The following is a 23,778-nucleotide window of genomic DNA, read 5'->3' as shown; positions in this document are numbered from 1 at the left end:
CAGACACATTTAAAAAGGCTGTAGAATATGAATCAGCCAAAGGCCTGGTGGAAGAGGAACGTTTTTGCCTGGCACCTGCAAATACATAATAAAGGCGCCAGGCAAACCTCCCTGGGGAGAGCATTTCCCAAAGGGGGAGCCACCACAGAAAAGGCCCGTTCTCGTGTTGCCACCCTCTGGACTTCACCCTTTCCGTTCAACCTGGTTATACATTTCCTGCTCCTTCTTTAGAGCTGGTTTCCATCAGACTTTTTTTTCAAGTGTATATTTTAAAAATTCAAAGTGTGAATACAGAAAACATGCACCTCATGCAGGTACAACGCTGTTAAAAAGGCCAGAAGAAGAAGAGTTTGGATTTGATATCCCGCCTTTCACTCCCTTTAAGGAGTCTCAAAGCGGCTCACATTCTCCTTTCCCTTCCTCCCCCACAACAAACACTCTGTGAGGTGAGTGGGGCTGAGAGACTTCAGAGAAGTGTGACTGGCCCAAGGTCACCCAGCAGCTGCATGTGGAGGAGCGGAGACGCGAACCCGGTTCCCCAGATTACGTGACAACCGCTCTTAACCACTACACCACACTGGCCAGAACCGTCTCTGGTTCCACATTGAGTGTACGCTCAGCCACAAGTCCAGGTTTGATGGTTGTTGTCTTCTTCCATCTGAACCAATCACGAGCTTGGTTTTTGTGCCTCACCCTTTGCAGCCCCTGAATCTCCTTGGTGGGAGATCCCTGTGCCGTTTGCTGCACACTTTGCAGACAGACAGTCCTATAGAACAGGATCAGTTCATCTTGGTGCAGAATTTTAGCTGTGGAACTGTAGCGGGGGATAAGGCAGGAGCGATGCCTTTTTATGGACCAGTTTTAAGTTTCTGCTGCTCTGTCTCTGTCTTCCCTATTCTTTCTTCTCGTGCCATCAGCCATGTGCATTGGCAACCCTGGGGTTAGGCTGGATATCCCCCCTCCCCACCCTGTGATTTACATGTGGTGCTCATCTGGAGCAAACTGTGTAGACTTGCTGACTCCTCAGGAACTCTTGGCATAGCAGGGGGCCCCTCTGGCTTCCTGGCACTTTCCAGTGAGCGTGATGTCCTTGCTCCTGGTGACGTCGGGCCCGGCCACCCCTTTGACTTCAGTTAGCCCCATCACCAGGATCATTACACGCCCACACAACTCTGAGATTGGAAGTAGCTTTGCAGGTCGCAGGGAGGGAGTGGGGGCACGAGCGAGAGAGAGAGGGGTAGGGTTCTGCTTCCTGCGAGCTCTTTTCTCCCAAGCCTGCCCCAGTTCTGGTTTCTAAGGACATGCTCTGCTTAGAAGCTGTTGTTCTTATTGTGACACCGGGAACCAGCTGGGCACTTCATGGAGGATGTAAACTGCAAGGGGGGGGGGCAATGCCCAGGGGCTGGCAACATGGACTCAGGAAGCAGGCAGTACTGTGTAGTGTTGCAGTTCTCAACCTGCGGGTCCCCAGATGTTGTTGGACTACAACTCCCATCACCCCTAGCTAGCAAGGAAGGCCAGAGCTCGGGGATGATGGGAGTTGTAGTCCAACAACATCTGGGGACCCAGAGGTTGAGAACCGCTGGTGTAGTGGTTAGAGTACTAGTCCAGTCTCTGGAGGACCAGAGTTCAAGTCTGTCCAATTATTGGGTTCCAATTACCTGTCCAAACTGTTTTAGTGTGCAGAGTAAGGCAACATTAAGGGGTTGAATCTTGGTTAGAGAGCAAACTTTTCCCTGTTGCAATCGCGCACACTAGCACACACACACACAGATGCTTGTAGGTAAGGAAAATAGCAAAGTCATTCATTGTAGGAAACATAAGGTGGATAGGAAAGTTCCCAGTTCTAGTCTAACGAACCAGCCTATACTGGAGCAAGGTCATCCTCGTTGGCTCCTCTCAGAGGACAGAACAGCCAAGATGACTTCAAAGAAGGATGGGGCAGATTCATGGAGGAGGAGATGCTTCTGTCTGCAGAGGTTGTGCCCCTCTGCTTAAGTGATGCTGGGGGCGAGCCCACTGTCTTCATGCCTCGCTTGTGAGCTGCCAGAGACATTTGGCTGGCTTCTAATGGATACACAACTGCAGAGCCAGGCAGGTGGATCCTCCAGCCCAACCTTAGTTTGTATTGCGTTCATCGGAATACTACACAAACATTGGTGGATAGGGTTCATTGGTCTTTGCGGGGGTGGGAGGGGGTGAAAGTTGCAGCCAGATTTTTGGAAGCCGCAAACTAGCTTTATACACAAGAGCGCACGGATGGTTTTCCCCTTGCAACCAACTGCATTAGCAGATGGGCCCATAGCAAAGTGAACTGGTTTTTCTTATAGATAACCAAGCGCCTTTTGATTCCTTCACTTTCCTCATTTGTACCCCTGCAGCCATTGCATCACTTCTCAGCTCGATGAGCTCCTGTGCCCTCCCACCACCCCGGAGGGGCGAAACGACGAGAAGGCTCTTCTCGAGCAGCTGGTGTCCTTCCTGAGCGGCAAAGACGAGAACGAGCTGGCAGAGCTGGACCGAGCGCTTGGCATCGACAAACTGGTCCAGGTACCAAGCTGCCTCTTAGGTGTCCGAGCTCCGGGGCCTGCTCCTGTTTGCTCCTTGAGAAGCCGGCCCAGCATCCGGAGTTCCTGCCCAGGGGGTGGGGGTAGAGCGCTTGCTTGAAAAGTAGCAAAGAACAGGAGTAGCCCATGAGCCCCTAACCCTGTAAAAGCTGGAGTCAAAAGCCTCTCCCAATGCACCATAGCCTCTCTGTTACAGAGGCGTTCCTAAAGGTATCCACTCTTCACTTCTTTCTCCCAACGATTTAGGGCATATCCACACTTAACTTTTGCCCCACTCTTTCCAATCAGAGGTCCACGCTAAAAAGCTCTGTGCGTTGTTGTTGTTGTTGGTTGTTGTTGTTGTGTGTTTTCTTTGCCCTGAGCTTTCCTAGTGCACACTTGCTCTTTAGCGCTCAATCGGAGCAAATGACAATTTGGGTTTTCCACAGATTACTATTTGCTCCGTTTGAGCTTTAAAGAGCGAGTTTGCACTGGGAAAGATCTGGAACAAAAAAAGAAAAGTGGGGAGGAGGAGGTACTTTGGCACAGAGCTTTAAAGTGAAGGACATCTAAGTATGTATAAGCCCTTAAACTCTGAGGTGCTGCTTCCACAAGTAAGATTCTACAAAGATGGAAACTCTACAGGTGTTATTTGATGATTTCATCTAGTGCATCAGCTTCTGGTTGGTTTTATTACAACCTACCCATTCAGCATCACAGTTTGAAGCTGTGCCCACCAATAAGGGCTAGGGACTTAGTCCTGACGCAAAAGCTAAACTTAGTCCTGACTAAAGCTAAACAGAATCTCAGTTGGGTCAGTGCCTGGGTGGAGCCCTGCGCAAGGGTCTGTCTGCTCCAGGAAACACACATGGAATAGAAATGTAATAGTTAACATTGATTTGAAAGCCATGGTCCACTGGTTGACCATCTCCAAAGCACCCTGAAGTTTATCAAGGGTTGCATGAGATCTCACATAAAACAAGGAGAAGGAGGAGTGGAAAACAATGAATGTTGAGGACTTCCAAGCGCAGCGAAAGATCTCTCCCTGTCCCCATCAGAACACACCTTTCAGGGTTTCAGAGCTTTTACTAGATGCAGAATGCATTCCCAAGAAAGTGTGGCGTGCCAAGAGCCGAAGTAGGAGGGGCATGTGTGAGAGGGGAGGGTCTCGCCTCAACAATAAAAGGAGCATGTGTGAAAAGGGGCACTGCACTGTCCCCCCCGCCCCAGCCACCACCCCTGCAGTTTATTTTTCCATATTTGGATGCTCCAGCCACTTTTCTCCCTTTGTGGTTCAGATGCCACAAGTCAGCCAAAATCAAAACCTCTCCTGCCAGGGGAAACCTGTCAGTGGATTATTTCTTCTAGTCATAAGCAATCGAAAGCCACTTTGTATGCTACTTTTAAAAATAATAAAAAATACACCTAGGTGTTCTGCGCATGCACCTAAAAGTGTTCTGGGTGAACAATATTGTGGACACTTCAGCCCTGCAGAGTTGAGAGAGGCTGCCGCTCCCTGGCCAAAGTTTCCACTTTGCCGGTGACTCGCCTGGGTTTGCAGCCGGACAACAGAGAAGCAGCCCTTAAAGTCGCAGAACGTGCTGCATATGTTTGGAACCATGTCGGGACTCACGGTGGCCTCACGCTTTTGTTTCATTCTCTGTGAGCAGGGAGGCGGCCTGGAAGCGCTGACGGAGAGGTTCCAGCCCCAGCAAGCCACACCGCCGCCACCGCCTCTCATGATGGACCAGAAGCCGGGCATGTACCCACAAGCTTACCCCTCCGCTTCCCCCACCACCAACCTCCCCGGCCCTTTCCCCGGCATGGTCCGGCAGAAGCAGTCCTTTGGGTCGATGCCGGTCCAGGTGCCGCCGCCCCGTGGGGCCTACCCCACCAACATGGGGATGCAGCCGCGGCAGCCGCTCAGCAGGCCTCCGACAGCCCCCAACCAGCTGCGACTGCAGCTGCAGCAACGGCTCCAGGGGCAGCAGCAGGTGAGCTCCCATGCAGTGCGGCCGGTCCCTTTACTTGCCAGAGCCCCGTGGCCTTCGGGGCAGGCTGGAGCCACGCCCTACTTGGCTGGTAGGCCTCCGTGTCGCTGAAGGGCACCAATGATCGCAGCACGGTTGCATCTCGCACGGGGGTTCGGTTCCAAGGGTTCCAGGCGTACACAAAAGTCACATGGAAGCAAACTCCTTGGAACCTCCCTGTGGCTAGAAGGGAAAGGGGGGAGGTCATGCCCCAGTGAGAGTCTCCACCTCCATCGTTCAGCACAGACATTGAGGCCCAGCTCCAAGGGCTTCTGGTGGTTCCCTCCCTGTGAGAAGCGAGGTTACAGGGAACCAGGCAGAGGGCCTTCTCGGTGGTGGCACCCGCCCTGTGGAACACCCTCCCAGCAGATGTCAAGGCAATAAACAACTATCTGACTTTTAGAAGACATCTGAAGGCAGCCCTGTTTAGGGAAGTTTTTAATGTTTGATCGCTTTTCATTATTATTATAATTAATATTCTGTTGGGAGCCGCCCAGAGTTGCTGGGGAAACCCAGCCAGATGGGTGGCATATAAATAATAAATTATGATTATTTCCTCCAGAAGCCTAGGGGTACTTGCGCGAGGTCCCGCCAGAGCACCCCACAACCAGCCTGCTCACGCGCATGCCTTCCCCCTGCCCCAAGAAAGCCAGGAAGTTTAAAAGCTCTTTCCCCACCAGGAAACCCCCAAGCAGACACAGCACAGAAAGAGATTTCAAGTTCTCCACATTGCTTGCATTTATTGTTTGTTATTGTTGTTGTCGTCAAACTCACACAATTTCAGCCAGCCTGCCTTCAGTTGCGTATGGTTGAAACCGTGCTATTTAAATGCGCACAATGTTCAATTGTGCTGTATTTTAAGGACCTCAGGGCCATTTTGGGGAAGTAGCTGGAGGGACCACTGAAACGCGCTCTGTCCAGCTGCCAAAGGCTCCCTGCAAGATTTGGTCCAGGCACAGCTGCATTTCTCCCTCCCTTATCTTGCACAGCTGCTTTCGTCACTGGGCTTTCTCTTAACATGCAAGCAGCCCTCCTGGTGGCCCTTCCCGGGTCCAGAACACCAGAGCAATAGATGTGGAGGGAAAGGGAGCGTTTTATGTGTGCAAGATCCCCCCCCCCAAGGTTTTCTTTCTCCAAACCTCTCCTGGAGGCTCTCTTGCAGCAAGTGTTGTTAGCCAAAGGGCAGCTGTGCCCAAACGGCAGCCTGTCACGCCCTGAGGTCTCCCTTCTTGCCTTCTCTGTAGCTGATACACCAAAATCGGCAGGCTATCCTGAACCAGTTTGCGGTGAACTCTGCAGGCGGCATCGGCATGAGGACAGGAATGCAGCAGCAGATGGCGCCACAGGTAAGCGATGCCTTTGTGGTCACTGGGGCCAGCACAGCTGAGGTCCCGTATTTGTAGAGCTTGGCACCAACCAGTGGCGGGGTTGGAGCTACACACACACACACACACACACACACACACACACACACACACACTGTTTAATCTGGAAAAGGGTCGGCTTTGCTTTCTGCCTTCTTTGTTTATTCTAGTAATTTATTTCATAAAAATTAAAACATTTGAAAAGTTAAAATAAGGTTAAAAGCAGATTATGACTCACATCGTCCTTCTAGACATCTGGCTAAGCTTGCCTGAACAGAAATGTTTTTATCTGGCACCAAAAGGAATACAGTGGAGGCAAGTGCCTGATATCAAGAGGCAGGGAGTTCCAAAGTGTAGGTTCTGCCACTCTCGAAGATTGAGTTCTTACAAATGGGGAACGGGTGTTATGTGGCACTTGCAACAGGACCAGTTTGACTGTTCAAAGCGATCAAGTGGGCACAATTAGGGTAAGATGGTCTCATAGGTAAACTGGCCCCAAGTTGTTAATATACTGATAGTAGCACCTGGAACTTTGGCCCAGTAGTCAAATCAGCAACCAGGTTTCTCTAAGGTTTTGTGACTTCTGCACAAGAACGACCGCCAATGGCTTATGCTCAGTGATCACGTCTTCACCCAGCGACCACCCCTCTTGAATCAGTACGCTTGATGGAGGGATACTCCAATAGATAATTTTAAAAACAGCTTGGCTTCCAATTGGTTCAGGGTGGTCAACTCTGGATATATTGACTAAGTGTAGCACCAGCAGTGGAAACAGCACATGTGTTGCCAGGAACTCTTAGGAAAGGAATCGGACATCAGAGAGGAAGCATCAGTGAATTCCATAAATACCTGCTCCCATGTTTGGGGTTCTGGTTGCTCCCAAGAGAGGAATATTCTGCAGGTGCTAGGAAAGGTGATAAGAACATAGGAACAGCCTGCTGGATCAGGCCAAAGGAAACAAGGGAGCAGAACAAGGACATTTCCCCCGCCTTCGGTTTCCAGCAACAAGCATTCAGAAGCACTGCTGCCCCCCATGAATTTCTCCAGTCCTCTTTTAAACCACCCCAAGGGCTCTTGCGACGTTCTTAGGCAGTTCTTGCTTGCAAAATGTGGAGAGTCTCATTGAGCTGGGCAAGAGGAAACGGGAAGGAGTTGGGTTGAGTTTCCAAGCGGCCTGGTGGGCGGAGGGATAAGCTTGTGGGCTATAAGGCATAGGGTTGTAAAGGAACGAGTATATATAGTCCTAGAGACAAGGAGCAGCTGTTCTTCGAGGCGAGCAAGCCGCTGGTAGGAGCAGGAGAGGCAGCTGGTGTATCTCCACACTTTTTTCCCCAAGCTAGCAGCTGCACCAAGCACGACAACAACAGAAAGCAGGAATATTTGCTCACGGCTGCTCCACACCACAGCTGAACAAGGAAGAGACCTTAAGGTTGCAGCGGTGTTGCTCCAAACTGACTTCTGCATCTTTTAAGAACTTCTGGGGCTGCCTGCTGTGTCTCTGCCCTGGCAGATCCTGTCGTGTGATGGGCAAGCTGCTCTTTGGTTTCTTTCCCCCCCCCCCCAAGTGTCTGCACTTCCAGGCTCTTGGGCTATTTGCGCTATATCTATCTATCTATATCTATCTATCTATCTATCTATCTATCTATCTATCTATCTATCTATCTAACACACACACACACACACACACACACACACAAAGAGTAGGAAGATGGAACAGATGTGGAGGCCACAATTTGTAGGAAAAGTACATCCGTAAGGTAGAAGTGATGCGGGTGGTGCTGTGGGTTAAACCACAGAGCCTAGGGTTCGCCGATCAAAAGGTCGGCGGTTTGAATTCCCACAATGGGGTGAGCTCCCATTGCTCGGTCCCTGCTCCTGCCAACCTAGGAGTTCGAAAGCACGTCAAAGTGCAAGTAGATAAATAGGTACCACTCCGGTGGGAAGGTAAACGGCGTTTCCATGCGCTGCTCTGGTTTGCCAGAAGCAGCTTAGTCATGCTGGCCACATGACCCGGAAGCTGTACGCCGGCTCCCTCAGCCAATAAAGCGAGATGAGCGCCGCAACCCCAGAGTCGTCCGCGACTGGACCTAATAGTCAGGGGTCCCTTTACCTTTACCTTATCCAACATACAACATAAAGACAAGATTCCAAAGAATCTCCTGGACTTCCCTCCTGCCCTTTGTGGGTCCTATTGGTAGTCATTTCCTCCTGCATCTTTTATAATAATCCAAATATTTTACATCTCTATTATGTCCAAAATTCACCATTAAACTACAAGTGTTATTCCAGTCCTGCTAATAGTTTTAACTGTTTACAGGGTTTTTAAGATAAATTATAAAATTTTCCCCATTCCTTATTAAAGTTTTGGTCTTCCTGATTTCTCTGGTCATTTTTGCCATTTCAACATAGTCCATCAACTTGATCTGCCATTCTTCTCTGGTAGGGACTTTATATTCTTTCCATCTCTGGGCTAGTAGCATCCACGTGGCCGTGGCTGTGTACATAAATAGTCTTTTCTGCTCTCTTGGGATTTCAGCACCTAAAATTCCTAAGGCTTCAGGTTTTTTAGGAAATGTTACTTTAAACATTTTTTTCAGTTCATTATATATCATCTCCCATAATTCTTTTCCTGCCTTACATGTCCACCACATACAATAAAAGGTTCCTTCTTTTTCCTTACATTTCCAACATATATTTGACCCAGTTTTATACATTTGTGTTAATTTACTGGGAGTTAAATACCAACGGTACATCATTTTCATATGGTTTTCTTTCAGCGTGTAAGATGCTGCGAATTTTAAATCCCAATTCTGTAACTTCTCCCATACTGTAAGTTGCATGTTATACCCGAAATCTCTCGCCCCAGTGTATTATTACTGATTTAACCTGTTCATCTTCTGCATACCATTCTAGTATTAGTTTGTACAGTGGTACCTCTGAATGCGATCGGGATCCATTCCGGAGCCCCGTTCGCATCCAGAAGCAAATGCAACCCGCGTCTGCATTTGCGCGGGTCGCGATTCGGCACTTCCGCGCATGTGCGTGACATCATTTTGAGCGTCTGCACATGCGCGAGCGGCGAAACCCGGAAGTAACGCGCTGTACATTGGAGGGGGGGTAATTTTGTTTGTTCTCTAACAACTCTTTTTTTCAAATCTGGAGGTTTCATTTGAAAAACACCCCTGTTTGCTTTCCTCTCTCTGTGCCACCTTCCTCGTCCCCTAACCTTTTTATCTCTTCCTCCTTGTCCTCCTCAGCCGCCCCTGAACGCTCAGATGCTGGCCCAGCGCCAGAGGGAACTGTACAGCCAGCAGCACCGCCAGAGGCAGCTGATGCAGCAACGAGCCATGCTGATGAGGCAGCAGCAGAGCTTCGCGGGCAACCTCCCCCCCTCGGCCGGGGTCCCCGTGCCGCTGGGGGCCGGTCGCCTCCCCCAGGCTCCCCCCCAGCAGTTCCCCTTCCCCCCCAACTACGGTACGAGCCCAGGAAACCCCCCGACCTCCACCAGCCCTTTCTCGCAGCTGGCGTCCAACCCCGAGGCGGCGCTGGCCAGTCGCAACAGCATGGTGAACCGGGGGATGATGGCAGGAGTCGGAGGAGGGCAGTTCGGCCCTGGCATGAACCCTCAGATGCAGCAGAACATCTTCCAGTATTCGGGATCAGGTGCGTCCCGGGCTGGGCCTGCTGAAGGGGGTTGGGATTCTGCTCCTTAACACTCTTTCCTCTCCAACTTCTGGGCAGAAAATGAGGGTTTGCATCTCTCCTTATGGACTGTTCCGCCTCCAGCTGGAAGCAGACAATTCAGAAGGCTGGGGAGGTTTAAGAGGGCCTTGTGTGCTCCTCCCTGCTTTGTCTAGTCAAATACGATACGATACGATACGATACGATTCAATAATCTTTATTGTCATTATCCCATACAGAACAACAAAATTGAAAAATCTACATAAGACATTCAAAAACCAACAAGCCTGCTATCCCAGCTTGGTTAGCCCCCTAAAAACTCGGATACCCCATTTTTAAATACAATATACTCCCATAGAGACTCTTTACACTGCGTATAAAACCAGAATCGCATTTGGATAGAAACTGTTTCTCAGGCGGCTAGTCCTAGTCTTTATAACCCTGTACCTTCTTCCACACTTTTGGAAGGTTTTCTGCGCTTCAAAAATCCCGCAACGCCTGTTTGGTGTGAGATGAGAGTAAGCCAAAAGGAATGGGCCAGCAGCCCTTTATTTCTTTTCAGTCTTTGTAGCACACTCTTCGTGGAGTGTCTTCAATCCCAGAGCAGAAAACGAAGTAATAAAAAGAAACAGAGGGAAGACAATGCGGAAATATTACAAAAATTGCATGAAGGGGGCCGTTAAACAACCAAGCAATTCTAACATAAGGTGAACAAGCAGAATCACAACAACCTAAATTTGTATTTCCAGTTTAATGACATATGAGCCTCAAGGTCACCAGGGCTGCCGGGTAGTGTGTGAAAATGGATTTGCCTTTCTGAGATTGTTAATTTGGGGTTTTCATCAGCTGCACGCCATGATCATCACAATTATAACAAATAAAGGCTTGACATATCTCGCTTTGCATGTCATGAGTCTATCTCATATATTAGTTTCACCTTTTAAGTTGAGTTACTGAAATAAATGAACTTTTCCACGATATTCTAATTTTTCAAGTTTCACCTGTAAGCCAGGAAATTGGGGGTCGCTGGAACTACCCTGTGTCTGAATCCCAACTCAGATTTTGAAGGATTCCCAGTCTTTCTCCCTGGAGATAAAGTCTTGCGACTGCCTGGCAGCTTAGACAGCATCTTATTTGCTTACTTATAGTCTTCATAGCTTGCTTTTCATTCAGTGTTTTCAATCCAAGAGCAGGGAACAAAGTACCGTATTTTTTTGCTCTATAAGACGCACCAGACCATAAGACGCACCTAGCTTTTAGAGGAGGAAAACAAGAAAAAAAATATTCTGAATCCCAGAAGCAGCGATCCCTCTTGCTGTTCTGGCTTCTGGGATAGCTGCGCAGCCTGCATTCGCTCCGTAAGATGCACACACATTTCCCCTTACTTTTTAGGAGGGGGAAAGTGTGACTTATAGAGCGAAAAATATGGTAGTAAAAATAAACAGGGGGTGGGGTGCAGAAATAGTATACAAAAAATACCAAGAGTCATCTAAACAGGACCCATAAGCAACCCAGCAATTCTGTCATAAGGTAAATGAGCAAAATGGCAACAACATAAATTAATATTTCCAGCTGAACGAAATGCAGGCCTCGAGGTCCGCAGGCGCCAGGTAGGGGCGTGCAGGTGGATTTCCCGGCCTTCCCCATCTCTCCCCTCCTTAACAGCTGGCACAGACAGCAGGGTATTGGGAGGAAGGTCTGTGGCACCAGTCCTTAAGGACTAGACAGATGGCGTTCTGGGTCCTCCAGGGTTCATGTAGGTTCATCCTGAGGATTGCCGTTCTCTTCTTTCCCCAGGAATGAACCAGCAAGGGGAGGCGGCATTTGCCCCGTCGCTCAGCCCCAGCAGCCCCTTGATGTCGCCGCAGATCCCTCCTTCTCAGAGCCCCATGCTCCAGTCGGCTCCGCCAACGCCTGGGTACCAGTCGCCCGATATGAAGTCCTGGCAGCAAGGACCCATGGGGAGTAACAAGTAAGCCAGGCCCGAAGGTGCAGAGCGTACGCCTCCATAGGCTTAACTCCCACGCTTTAAAAGTTCCAGGACCCAGGAAAGATTGGGGGGGGGGGCAAGGGGCACACAGAAAATTGGCACCCCTGAAAATCTGGCAAGTTGCTCTGTGCATAACAACGTCTCTCTCTCTTTCTTTCTCTCTCTCTCCTTCTTCGGTCTGCAGTGTCTTTGGCCAAGCTGGGCAGACCCAGCCTCCGCCAGCCCAGCAGGGAATGTACAACAACATGAGCATCACTGTCTCCATGGCCGGCGGGAACGCCAACGTCCAGAATATGAACCCAATGGCTGGGCAGATGCCCATGAGCCAGCTGCAGGTGCAAGGCATGAACCAGCTGTGCTCCGAGCAGGTCAGTGCAAGCAGCTGACTCTCCATACGTAGAGAGAGAGAGGGAAAGCAGGCCAAGGCCCATGTAGGGGCGGTTTATTGCATTGTTTTTATTTTGATTATGTATTTTGCGGTTTTATACTTTGATTTTATTCTGTGAACCACCCTGAGACCTCAGGGTGTAAGGCGGTATACAGTGGTATCTCAGGTTACAGATGCTTCAGGTTACAGACTCCGCTAACCCAGAAATAGTACCTCAGGTTAAGAACTTTGCTTCAGGATAAGAACAGAAATCGTGCTCCGGCAGCGCGGAGGCAGCAGGAGGCCCCGTTAGCTAAAGTGGTGCTTCAGGTTAAGAATAGTTTCAGGTTAACCTGGGAGAAGAGTTGGTGGAAGAAGACTGGAAGAAATTTAAAGACTATCTTCAGAAATACTATAAAATTAATGAATGTTAAAACTATGCTTGGATTGGTAATAAGTGGTAATTAGTGACAAAAGTTAATAAGATTATGTAAAAAATGTATTGATAAATGGCTGAAAATATCGATGTATAATATGTTATGGTACAAAGTTAAAATATTTGAAAAAGGGTAAGAATTTGCTGAATTAAGTATGTAAACGGGAATACAAAAAGGGGGAGGTGTGAGGAGGTCAAGAACATAAGCACATGAATTTGAGGATACTGGGAAAAATGGATTTGTTTTATTTCTTTTTCTAAACTTCGTTTTTCTTAATTAGCTGTTGTTTTTCTTTGTGTACTTTTTGTGTTTTCTTTTTTGTAATGTTTAGTTTTATTTATGGTTTTTTTATTCTGTGAATTTTTATTTTTATTTTTTGTTAAACTCTAATAAAAATTTATTAAAAAAAAAAAGAATAGTTTCAGGTTAAGAACGGACCTCCGGAACGAATTAAGTACTTAACCCGAGGTACCACTGTATAGAGTAGAGGATCCCTGACAGTTAAGTCCATTCGTGAATGACTCTGGGGTTGCGGCGCTCATCTTGCTTTACTGGCCGAGGGAGCCAGCGTTTGTCCGCAGGCAGTTTTTCCGGGTCACGTGGCCAGCATGACTAAGCCGCTTCTGGCGAACCAGAGCAGCGCACGGAAATGCCATTTACCTTCCCGCCAGAGTGGTACCTAGTTATCTACTTGCACTTTGACGTGCTTTTGAACTGCTAAGTTGGCAGGGATCAAGCAATGGGAGCTCACCCTGTTGCGGGGATTCGAACCGCCGACCTTCCGATCGGCAAGCCCTAGGCTCAGTGGTTTAGACCACAGTGCCACCCGCTGTCCTTTAGGGCAGTATATACATTCAGTTAAATAATAATAATTCATAATGGTGGTGGCAAGATCAGCGAGACAAAAAGCCACTGAAAACAGCAACCGTAACCAGACAGTGGCTTGGTGGTAGAACCTGGATCCCTGTCAGTGGGGTGGAGGGCAAGAAAACAACTGGCGAGGAAGGGGTGCTAAGCACTTCTGCCATTGGCCACTTCTCCTTCCCACCAGCAGAGGGCAGCAGCAGCGGGAGGAAGTGCTGGACAGTCCTCTCTGTCCAATTGCTTCCCGTCTCCAAATGAGAGCCTTGAGGGGCTGTCACACAGAAGATGGAGCAGGCTTGTTCTCTGCTGCTGCAGAAGGGAGGACCCAGACTCTCCTTCCTTGGAGGTTTCTAAACAGGCCGGAATGCCATCTGTCAGGGGTTCTTTAGCTGTCATTCCTGCACGCAGAGGGTTGGACTAGATGATCGTTGGGGTCCCCTTCCAACTTTACAATTCTGCAATCCAACTATTTAATATTATTATTAAATACAGTGGTGCCCCGCAAGACGAACACCTCGCAAGACGAAAAACCCGCTAGACGAAAGGGTTTTCCGTTTTGGAGGCGCTTCGCAAAACGAATTTCCCTATGGGCTTCCTTCGCAAGACGAAAGCCCATAGGGAAATCTCCAGGACAGCGGGGAAGCGCAGCGCGTCTTCCCCACTGTCCTCGGACCTCCTCCGAAGGCTGGCGGTGGGGCGGAGAGACCTCCTCCCGCCGCCAGCCCTCCGCCCCACTGGCAGCCTTCAGAAGGCTGCTCCGAAGGCTGGCGGCGGGAGGAGGTCTCTCCGCCCCACCGGCAGCCTTCGGAAGGCTGCTCTGAAGGCTGGCGGCGGGAGGAGGTCTCTCCGCCCCACCGGCAGCCTTCGGAAGGCTGCTCCGAAGGCTGGCGGCGGGGCGGAGAGACCTCCTCCCGCCGCCAGCCTTCGGAAGGCTGCTCCGAAGGCTGGCGGTGGGGCGGAGAGACCTTCTCCCCGCGCCAGCCTTCGGATGGCTGTCCTGAAGACTTGCGGTGGGAGGAGGGTTTTCCTTCCCACCGCCAACATTCAGAATGCTGTTCTGAATGTTGGCGGTGGGGAGGAAAAACCCTCCTCCCACCGCAAGCCCCGGGAACAGAGGAGAAGCGCTGCGCGCCTTCCCCTCTGTTCCCGGACCTGTCCTGAAGGCTTGCGGTGGGGAGAAAAGCCCTTCTCCGCACCGCCAGCCTGGCAAGCGGTCTCCATAGGAACGCATTAATTGATTTTCAATGCATTCCTATGGGAAACCGTGCTTCGCAAGACGAAAAACTCGCAAGAAGAAAAAACTTGTGGAACGAATTAATTTCGTCTTGCGAGGCACCACTGTAATAATATTGCTAATTCAGTTTAGCGGTCGCTTTCTATGTAAAGAGTCTCTAAGCAACTTTTAAGAGCGTAAAACGGGGCACTGAGTGGGTTTAAGAAGTCTGCTCTTTCCTGCCCACTCTGCTGTTTTTAAGTGTCCCACCGCCCCCAGGATTCCTGCCCAGGTATTTCATTGAGCTCCAAGGCATGTTGAAATTCACTGGGTTCTTTTGTCTTCTAACTTAAGCTACTTTGATATGCAGCTGGTAGAGGGAAAACCACATTTTACACAATGGGAATCACACATGAAGTTTCAAAGCAGATGTTATTTTTATCAAGCTTGAAGTGTGAATCTCCATTGGCCAGGATGCTCATGCACGTGACGGGGGTCTCTCTTCCCCATTCAGTGCATGAACAGAGATTAGCAGTAACATGACTAGCAAGAGGGTGCTTGAAAGGCTTGTCTGAAAAACACTATAGAAATTGACATCTCTGAGCGATACTACACTTTCTGTGGGAACCAAGAGCCTGAAAACTCTTGGTTAGTACAAAAAACAGAGCCTCTCAGCAGTGACAACTTCTGAGACCCTAGAAGCTGATTGCCACTGGCTTACTCTGCTAAAGCAGGCAGAGAAGGAAGATTGAGTGGGTGTCCCCCACCCCCAAGTTCTTTCCCTTTTCCCTGCCCTGGAAGAAATTCTCCTCCTTAGTTTCTCTGTTTGCAGTCCCCATCTCCTCACCCTGTGTGGAATTAACACAATATGCACATATGCAAGAACTTGATGTCACTTAAATAAATGAGCTGGTTTTAAAGGAGACAGAAAGAACAGAAAAAGGAAAAAAGGAAAGGAGAGAGAAAATAAGGAAGGAGAAAGAGAGGAAGGAAGGAAGATCTGACCACACAGCTCTCTTTTGGGTAGAACACAGTGGGATATACACAGAAATAAAATTAACATCCGCACCTATGGAAAGTCCACTGCAATTGTGCTTGTAACTTACAGCGGAAGAGCAGTAGCTATGTAGCACAGGGAGCCCTCTGTCCATCTGTCCGGAAGATGGTTTTTAAGGGGGATTAGACAAATCCATCTGTGTTCAGGGGCAATCAGGAAGGGAGTGCTGTTGCTTCAGGGCTTTCTGGAGGCCTCTAGTTGGCCCCCAAGGAAAAGGGGACCCTGGACTGGATGGACCTGGGCCAACAGTGTGGTGGTTTGTGCTTCTCCCCATTCAGTTGAGGATGGAGTGACTAACAGCCACTTTAAGTCTGTTCCTAGGTATGCCCGACGGATTCTCGTTTTGTATGTGTGTGAAGATCAGTGGCTAGCTGCAGAGTTAGTGAGTTTGGGCTGCATCAACCATTTCCATTGTGCTTGGTTGTTCGTTGGTCTCCCTTTTCCGGTGATGAGGGACCAGATTTGCTAGAGAGACACTGGAGATGAAACGCTGCTTCCAAACCATTTCTGAATTAATTAATGAATGTTAGAATGATGTTGGATAGAAATTAAGTGGTTTCCAGCTGTAATGCTTTAAGAATATGGAAGAAGGGTATTGGAAATAAGTGGTATTGGCAACAAAGTTAATAAGAATATGCAAAAATGAATTGATAATGTATGAAAATATTGAGTTAAAAAATGTTAAGCTATAGAGACAAGATAAATGAAAGAGGGTAAGGATTTGCTGATTTGATTATTTAAATGGGAATACAAGAAGGGGAGGTGTGAGGAAGTCAAAGAAACAAGCAAACGAGTTTTATGTTATGAAAAATAATTGTTTTTAATTTTTCTTGTTGTTTCTGTATGTTTTATTTATCTTTTTATTTTTTATTTTTTATTTTTCTCTTTTATTATGATGTGTTTTTGTATATTTGTCTTTGTAAAATCTTAATAAATATTTCTTAAAAAAAAAACCATTTCTGAATTCCCGGTTTATTTTTATTTCCCCCCCCCCTCCTCTCCCAGGTAAACGACCAGGCTCTCAGACCCGCAGGTCTCTACTGCAACCAGCTCTCTTCTGACCTTTTGAAAACAGAAGCAGATGGAGCACAGGTCAGTAAAACTCTCCTAACCCCAGAACTGCCTCGGGGAAGTCTGCAACGGCAGCCTTGGTTGCCTTGGACTTCCTCTGAAAACATGGAGAGCCGTCCAGAACAACAGCAGGGCTTTGGCTTACAAGCAAATTGGGTCCTTGGGGTCAGAAACGCACACTTACTCTGGAGACTGCCCTGCCTGAAATTTGACCAAAGGCAGCCACCTTCCTTTCGCTTTGGCAGGTCTGCATGAGGTTTTTTTGCCAGTGAATCCTGCACATTCAGGCCCACAAAGATCCTCGCAGCAACAGAGATGGCACATGAAAACCCCCATGGCAGGGCCCCAGCAGTGTGTATAGAACTCACGATGGTAGAGCATGAGACTCTTAACCTCAGGTTTGGGGGTTTGAGTCCTGTGCTGGGCAAAAGATTCCTGAATTTCAGGAATCTGGACTTAGATGACCCCTGTGGTCCCTTCCGATTCTATGATTCATTCAGCACTTGCCCCGGGAGAACAGAAATTCTTTCTTGAGTGAGTAGGTTCAGGATCAAGCTGCCCAGTGATGGTTAAGCAGGAGAGGGAAAGCCATATTTAACATGGAGGCGGGGGCAGGCTGGTGGGTGTTTGGGGGGGGGGTAAGCACTTTTGTGTCCAGTAAATTTTGCACCCTGGCCAGCAGTTCCATGTAGATGTTAAAGCAGTATGGAGGGCAAAATAGAGCCTTGGGGAACTTTGTAGTGTCACTGCCAACTCTCAGGTCGGAACAGAACCAGCCAAGGGCCGTGGCCCCAGCCCCTCACCTCGGAGAACTGGTTCAGAAGGATGGTATTAAAAGCTGCTGAGAAAAGTCACACAGACCCTTCTTCGCCATTTAGGGTAGATCATCCATGAGAGCAATCAGGGTGATTTCGGCCCCCAATCCCGGCCAGAAACCAGGTTGAATTGGATCTAGGAAATCTAGTTGGGCTGCTTCTCACATGCGGGGCTGAAAGTTGCATACGAAATTAAGAGGCAATTAATCAGCTGGGTCTCCTCCTCTTGGTGCATTAAATGGTACGGCCTCTTTGAAAGTGGCCCTGATGGGGCTGATGGGAGTTTGAATCTAAAAACATACAGAGGGCCGCAAGTTCTCCATTCCCCCCCCCCCCCCGCTTTGGGCAAGCTGACACAATACTAAAAATGTTTTCCTTCGTTTATTTGCTTCGCCCAATTGACATTTCTCAGGAGTGCTTTTTTCACATTGAAGAGGCTTTTCAGAGTTCTACTGTGGCTTAAAAACCATACAAATGAATGGTAAAGCTATCAGGTAAGAGCTTCGCCATCCTGCTAGCTTCAAACAAGGGTTTACTGAGGTTGCTTGCCCACTGGAAACTGTGGTTAGTCGGTCTGTCTCCTAGGAGCCAGTTTGGATCCCATTTAGGGGTTCTGCAGTCACAGGGTGATAGCGTCTCCCAAAATAGCAATGGATCTGACTTCCTTGGAGATTCACCCAAGTGCCTTCTGTTTCCTGCGGCCCACAGTCAGACAATCTACTTGCAATCAGTTCAGAAACACGGAGGGCGTTTACTGGAATTTTAAGGGCAGCAATGGCTCTCGATCACGGGTGGCTAACCTTTGGGAGGGGAAGAGGCTGAATTTGACTCATGGTCGACCCTTAAGAGAGGCACACATCAAAACAGCCAGTGGGTGTGGACAAAATATAAAAGTGGATATAGTCAAAAAGACACATTTTGAAGTCTGGGGCATCAGAAAAACTTTTTGGCACCACAGCAGGGAACCTTCAGGACTGGTCAGTAAAAAATAACCCCTTTTACATGGGCGTAGCCAAGATTTTTGTTGGGGGGGCAGGTTTTTGTTAGGGGGGCAGAACCTCGGATTTGTATTGGTTTAGGGGGGCAGCTGCCCCCCAGCTACGCCCATGCCCTTTTCTTAAAAGTTGACACATTTGTGGATCAGGGGCTACTTTTGACATCACAGTATCTCAATGAGGAACCTATGGGAATGATCAGTTACTATTTTTAAACCATTTTAAAATTATTTTATTTTAAAATGAGGGCCTTGAGAGGTTTCAAAACCTCTTCGGGCGTCACTGCAGGAGAGCCATATGAGCAGTAAAAAAAAAAAAAATGTATCAGATTGGAGGTGTGATGTTGGTGAGGCACAATAAAACTCTTGCTTAGCCCCCCTTCCCCTTCCAGTGCTCTTCTCAGCGGTTCTCAACCTGTGGGTCCCCAGATGCTGTTGGACTACAACTCCCATCATCCCCGAGCTCTGGCCTTGCTTAGCAAGGGGTGATGGGAGTTGTAGTCCAACAACATCTGGGGACCCACAGGTTGAGAAAGGCTGCTCTAGATCAAGGAGGAATTCAAGGTTACAGAAACGACTCCTTGGCCCACAAAACTGCTGTATATCCCATAAATTGAGGGACGTGTAGCATTTCAAGTCTGCTCTTTACCCTGCTCCATAGGCTCTTCTCTCAAGTTTATTTTTACCCAGAGATTTGGCACTCCAGAACCAGATGAAAACACTCACTTTGACTTTGAACCAAACTCCCGACTGTAGCTTTTCACCTTTTCTTGCAGCAAGGGCAGTTTTTTCGCCCACTGGGGCCCTCAAGCAAGGAACGTGTTGACTCGGGAGCAGAGGGGCGACTTAAATAGAACAGGGCAATATTTCTGTGTGTCTGGAGGCAGTTTTGTGTCCCTAGGCATTTGTGGGAGGGGGAATGGAAGGTGATGGATGGGGCGCAGGAATGAAGATCTGGCGTGGGGTGGGGGCCTTGGAGTGGACACTGACCAGAGGGACAGATGAAACGTGGGCATCGGGGATAGACTGTTTTGAGGCACCTGTCCACATACTACGTCATTCTGGGACAACGTGGATTGCCCTGTTATGAGAGACGCTTTCAGCATGTGGGTTATCTGATTCTGTAGACGTTACTAGAACTGCCTGCAGATGCTGGGAAAACCCAAGAAGGCAGGAGCAGAGGAAAATTCAAAGGGCAAAGGGGCGTTGGGGGAAATATTCTGAGACTTGGTGTTCAGCCCCTCTTGCTTCCAGGTGCCATTCGTGACAGAGACCTGCTCCGGAGCCACGGGAGAGAATCTGCAACTTCAAGGAAAGGCTCGCAGCGGGAGTTGGTGCCCCATTATTCTTGACCGCTGGGAGAGAGTTTGCGAAAAGGGGGTCCGGATCAAAACATAAAGCCAGTCTTCTCCCCAAGCCGGTGCCCTCCAGATCCGTTTTGGGCTACGACTCCTTTGATTGTGCCCAATAGGGCTGATTTTTATTTATTAAACTTTGATCTCAGGGCAGTTCAGAACATTAGAATCGCAATACAGAAAACGCAGAATGCATACATGGATGATGGGAGATGCAGCCGAAAGCATCTGGGTGGGGACAGCCAGTTGGGAAAGGCAGAGAAAATTGACCTCCTGGGCTGCCCGGGGCCTGGTGGTTTGGATTCCTTCCTGTTGCAGCCCTGCTCAGCCAGTGATGTTTGGAAGCTCGGGGTTGCCCCGGCTTAACCTTTGACGCGAGAACTTCTTCTGAGCTCCGATCCAAATGAGTGCAGCGGTTTTCTTTTTGTAGGGCAAGAAGACAGAAGAGTTCTTCTTCTCTGTGGTGACTACAGGCTAGAGGAATTCTCTCTAGTGAGTTTCCACTTCACCGTAGTACCTGCCTCCGTCCACCGGGAAGCTCTCCCCCCTCTCACCTCCCCGCCGGCACCCTCATGGCTAATGCCCCCCTCTCTTTCTCTCTCTCTCGGCAGGTGCAGCAGGTGCAGGTGTTTGCTGATGTGCAGTGTACGGTCAACTTGGTGGGCGGAGACCCTTACCTGAACCAGCCGGGTCCTGTGGGGGCCCAGAAAGCCTCTGCCGGCCCCCAGACCCCCCAAGCCCAGCAGAAAAGCCTCCTGCAGCAGCTACTGACTGAATAACCTGCTTTTCAAAGGAATGTGAAATTTAAATAATAAGACATAGATATATATATATATAAATATAAATATATATATATTATATTTTTCTGAGATTTTTGATATCTCAAAAACTTGCAGCCATTCTCGTAGTGTTTGGAGCAAAAAAAAAAGTTTCCCCTCCCCTTTCTTTCTTTTCTTTTTTTAAAAAAAGGTAATGATGGATGTCGCAAAGTGACAAAACAGTTGAGCCAAAATGACAGATGATCCTTATTTTTGTAATCAGTTGCTGGCTTCTTCTTATCCCTGATGGAGGTTACTTGGTTTTAAGGGGTGGGGGGGGAGCGTGTTACGAGAGCGAGGGGAGGCGTCTTGCTGGGGGGGGTGGGAAGGAAGAGGAGTCGAGTTCTCAGTTTCAGCTGGATCTGTCACTGATTTGCGTCTTCAGCGAAGCAGGAATTGGGTGAATAATCGCACTCGTCTCGTCTCTGGGATGTTTTTAGCTGTTCTTAAAAAACGCACACGCCCTTGACTGGCCGCCCCCCCCTTCCCCTCCCAACCCGTTTGTGCAATCAGCTTTTTCTAGCAATCGTGAGTTTGTCGGTTTTAAAGAAATAATCATGATGATGATGATAGAGTATTTTGACCCATTTTTTTCCATGTTTTATGCTGGTATATAGACGGCCTCCTTAGCGAAAAAAGGGCCTCTGTGTATATGAAAAAAGGGGTGGGGAGCTCGTACAAAAAGCTAATATAATAATTTTTGAAAAGACAGACACACAAGTACAGTTTGGGGAATAATTGCAATATTTTTTAGGGGTTGGGAGGGCTGGGGAGCAGTGGCTCGGGGAGCAAAACGCCGAGGGTCGACGCTGCGCCATCGTTCCTTTCATTTTGACAGGGTTTGTGATGCGGTAACCCTTTGGAGATGAAAAGGGAGGGGTTCACAGCAGAAGCCTGCGGCAAAGTTGCGTCCTTGGGCTACTATTGTAGATAAAATTCTTATTAAAAATTAAGCAGTCTTCTCTCTCTCTGCTTTGATTGTGTTTAACAGCCAAGGTAGCTTAAAACTATTTAAAATAATATTGATGATGATTATTATAATAATAATAAAAAAGGCAATTCTCTGTGGAACGGGAGACAAGCTTGTTCTTTGCCCCCCTCTGAGGCCTTTTCAGTGTAAATAGCTCAAACCTCTTGTATAAATTGGTTTCCTTCTCTTTTTAGTTTTGGGGTGGGGTGGGGTTGCTCTTAAATAGCATTGCTTTTGGACGGGGGGGGGGAGTTATTTCTTTCTTTCCTCTTTCTCTTTCTGAAATTTTGTTGATGTGTGAAAACAAAACTGTGTAGCTTTTTGTTAATTGAATTTGCAAGAGTTTAAAAAAACAAAGAGACAAAGTCGGTGGCTTATGTTGCATTATTGCGTAAAAAGGACAACGTGGGGGGGGCTCTGTGTGCATTTGTGCTTTTTTGTGGACTACGGGGAAGTGGCTTCATGGGGAGAAGGGCTAGGAAGGAAAGGGAGCCCATGCACGGTAGTCTTTGAAATATTTTTATTCAGATTTTTCAGATAAACAAAAAGCACGTAGTAGCAAACAAGACGCATTTAACAAAGCCTGACAACAAACTTCGTTCCAGTCCTGCTTGCAGATGCACAGAAAGAAAAACCCAAATAGCAACAGCAATTATGGAAGGCCAAGAAAGATAACATCTAGAATTCAAGCTATAGGACACACAAAAATGTATACCAGTCCATAATGGATGGTGGAGATCTGGAGGAAGGACTGCTACCTGCGATTGCAAAACAAATGGAAACCAAATAACTGAGGGCAAGGCTTTTGATTTAACCCCTCTCAGTTGTTTGTTAACACTTTAGGACGCTTTCTGTGACTGCCAGCCGCCATATGTGGTTCCACCATCATCACCAATCCCAGCTTAGTTTATAGATCCTTATAGAACACATTTTGCATGGTTTCTGGAAAGAGCGATAGCAGCGCTAGACCTGGGTGTGGAGGGAAAATTTGTTGCACAGCAGTCCTCTTGACCATGCTACAGTTATTAAAGTGTACACTCCAGGGCACCTCTGAGCCTACCCTCCGCTGCCGAGATCTCCTATACAGAGCAACACTCCTTCCTTGCTCTTTCACACATGTACTGGTGTTTTTATGAAGCTGGGGCACGGCCATGACTCAGCACCAGGCCTCAGAACCCCTACAACATGCTCTACTCCCCCCTGTTGCAGCCAGGGGCCTGGGAAGGTTTGATCCATCCTTGCTTTGCCATTCACACAACATGGCTCAATCCTGCAGAAACCCTCACAAGCACTGGCATGAAGCACTCGGAAGAGAACTGAAACCCCACCATGTTGCTGAACATAACATCCAAGTTATTGCTTACATTATTAACCCGGCTCTGTAATAGATTCTAGGGAGCAGCTTGGTCCAAGTAGCTGCTCAGTTTCAAAACATGGCAGCTCCTAGCCCCCAGATCACAACAAGGAATGTGTGGGGCTTCAGCACTCGTCCGGCACATCAGGAACCCTCACCTTCCCCAGAAATAAAAGGGGAGTGGAAACAAAGCATTCCAGCTGCCACAGCTCTGGTGCCTTTCCAAGGCTATAAACACACTTAAGTCGTTAAACTTAAGAATCCCAAATAACAAATCTAGATATTGCATGGCTAGGAATTTCCACAGCCAGACTGAAGCAGGTGGTTAATTATATGCTCAAGACACTTCAGAAATATGCAGCCACAGTGACTGAGTGCTGCATTTTGAGGAGAATAGGTTCTTGCACACGGTTGTGGAACACTGAGCACAGCAAAAGATATGAAGCAGCACCTCAAAGGGCTGCTGCGAAGAAACAGTGTTATTCACTTACTCTGTCTTGAAATACTTCCACGGTCCTCCAGATTTTGGACTCCGATGTTGGAGGCATTGTGCCCCCAATTACCAGCTACTGGGACTCAGGTGGGCAGAATGCTGTTGCACCCATGTCCAGCTTGCAGACTTCACACAAGTTAGCTAGTACTGTGGTCAGTGGGTGTCACAATCCAAAATAATTGGGAGAGAAGCAAGTTGGCAAAGGCTTCTTTTAACCAGTTTGCAATCCCTAAGAATACTGCTAAGTTTACTTGGCACCTTTGGGGAGTGATTTTTGTCAGAAACTTTTTCAGATTGCAGCGAGACCTTTGAGATTCCTACATAATGGTGAAAAGCAGACAACCACCCCCAACCCATTT

At 48.3% G+C, this 23,778-nt stretch overlaps 1 protein-coding gene across 6 annotated transcripts in view; it reads left to right on the top strand.

Annotated features, from left to right (window-relative positions):
- Window positions 1-21,938, top strand: part of NCOA1 (nuclear receptor coactivator 1) — a 281,772-nt gene extending 259,834 nt beyond the window's left edge. For 3 of the 6 annotated variants that reach the window (XM_083604769.1, XM_083604770.1, XM_083604771.1), the window contains 8 exons: window positions 2,382-2,550; window positions 4,217-4,540; window positions 5,821-5,922; window positions 9,198-9,603; window positions 11,419-11,593; window positions 11,796-11,979; window positions 16,555-16,641; window positions 20,396-21,938. In XM_083604769.1, coding sequence (XP_083460895.1) covers window positions 2,382-2,550; window positions 4,217-4,540; window positions 5,821-5,922; window positions 9,198-9,603; window positions 11,419-11,593; window positions 11,796-11,979; window positions 16,555-16,641; window positions 20,396-20,563 — 1,615 coding nt within the window. In that variant the 3' untranslated portion in view covers window positions 20,564-21,938. Of the gene's footprint in view, window positions 1-2,381; window positions 2,551-4,216; window positions 4,541-5,820; window positions 5,923-9,197; window positions 9,604-11,418; window positions 11,594-11,795; window positions 11,980-16,554; window positions 16,642-17,847; window positions 17,930-20,214; window positions 20,277-20,395 lie in introns of all 6 variants that reach the window. The other 3 variants (XR_014545798.1, XM_083604773.1, XM_083604772.1) reach the window with 3 other exon arrangements.
- Window positions 21,939-23,778: the final 1,840 nt, after the last annotated feature.

This window comes from Podarcis filfolensis (assembly GCF_964270895.1).
Source record: "Podarcis filfolensis genome assembly, chromosome: 3".
NCBI lineage: Eukaryota > Metazoa > Chordata > Lepidosauria > Squamata > Lacertidae > Podarcis > Podarcis filfolensis.
Note: the sequence above shows the minus strand (reverse complement) of the source record. Positions and strands in the feature narration are given on the sequence as shown.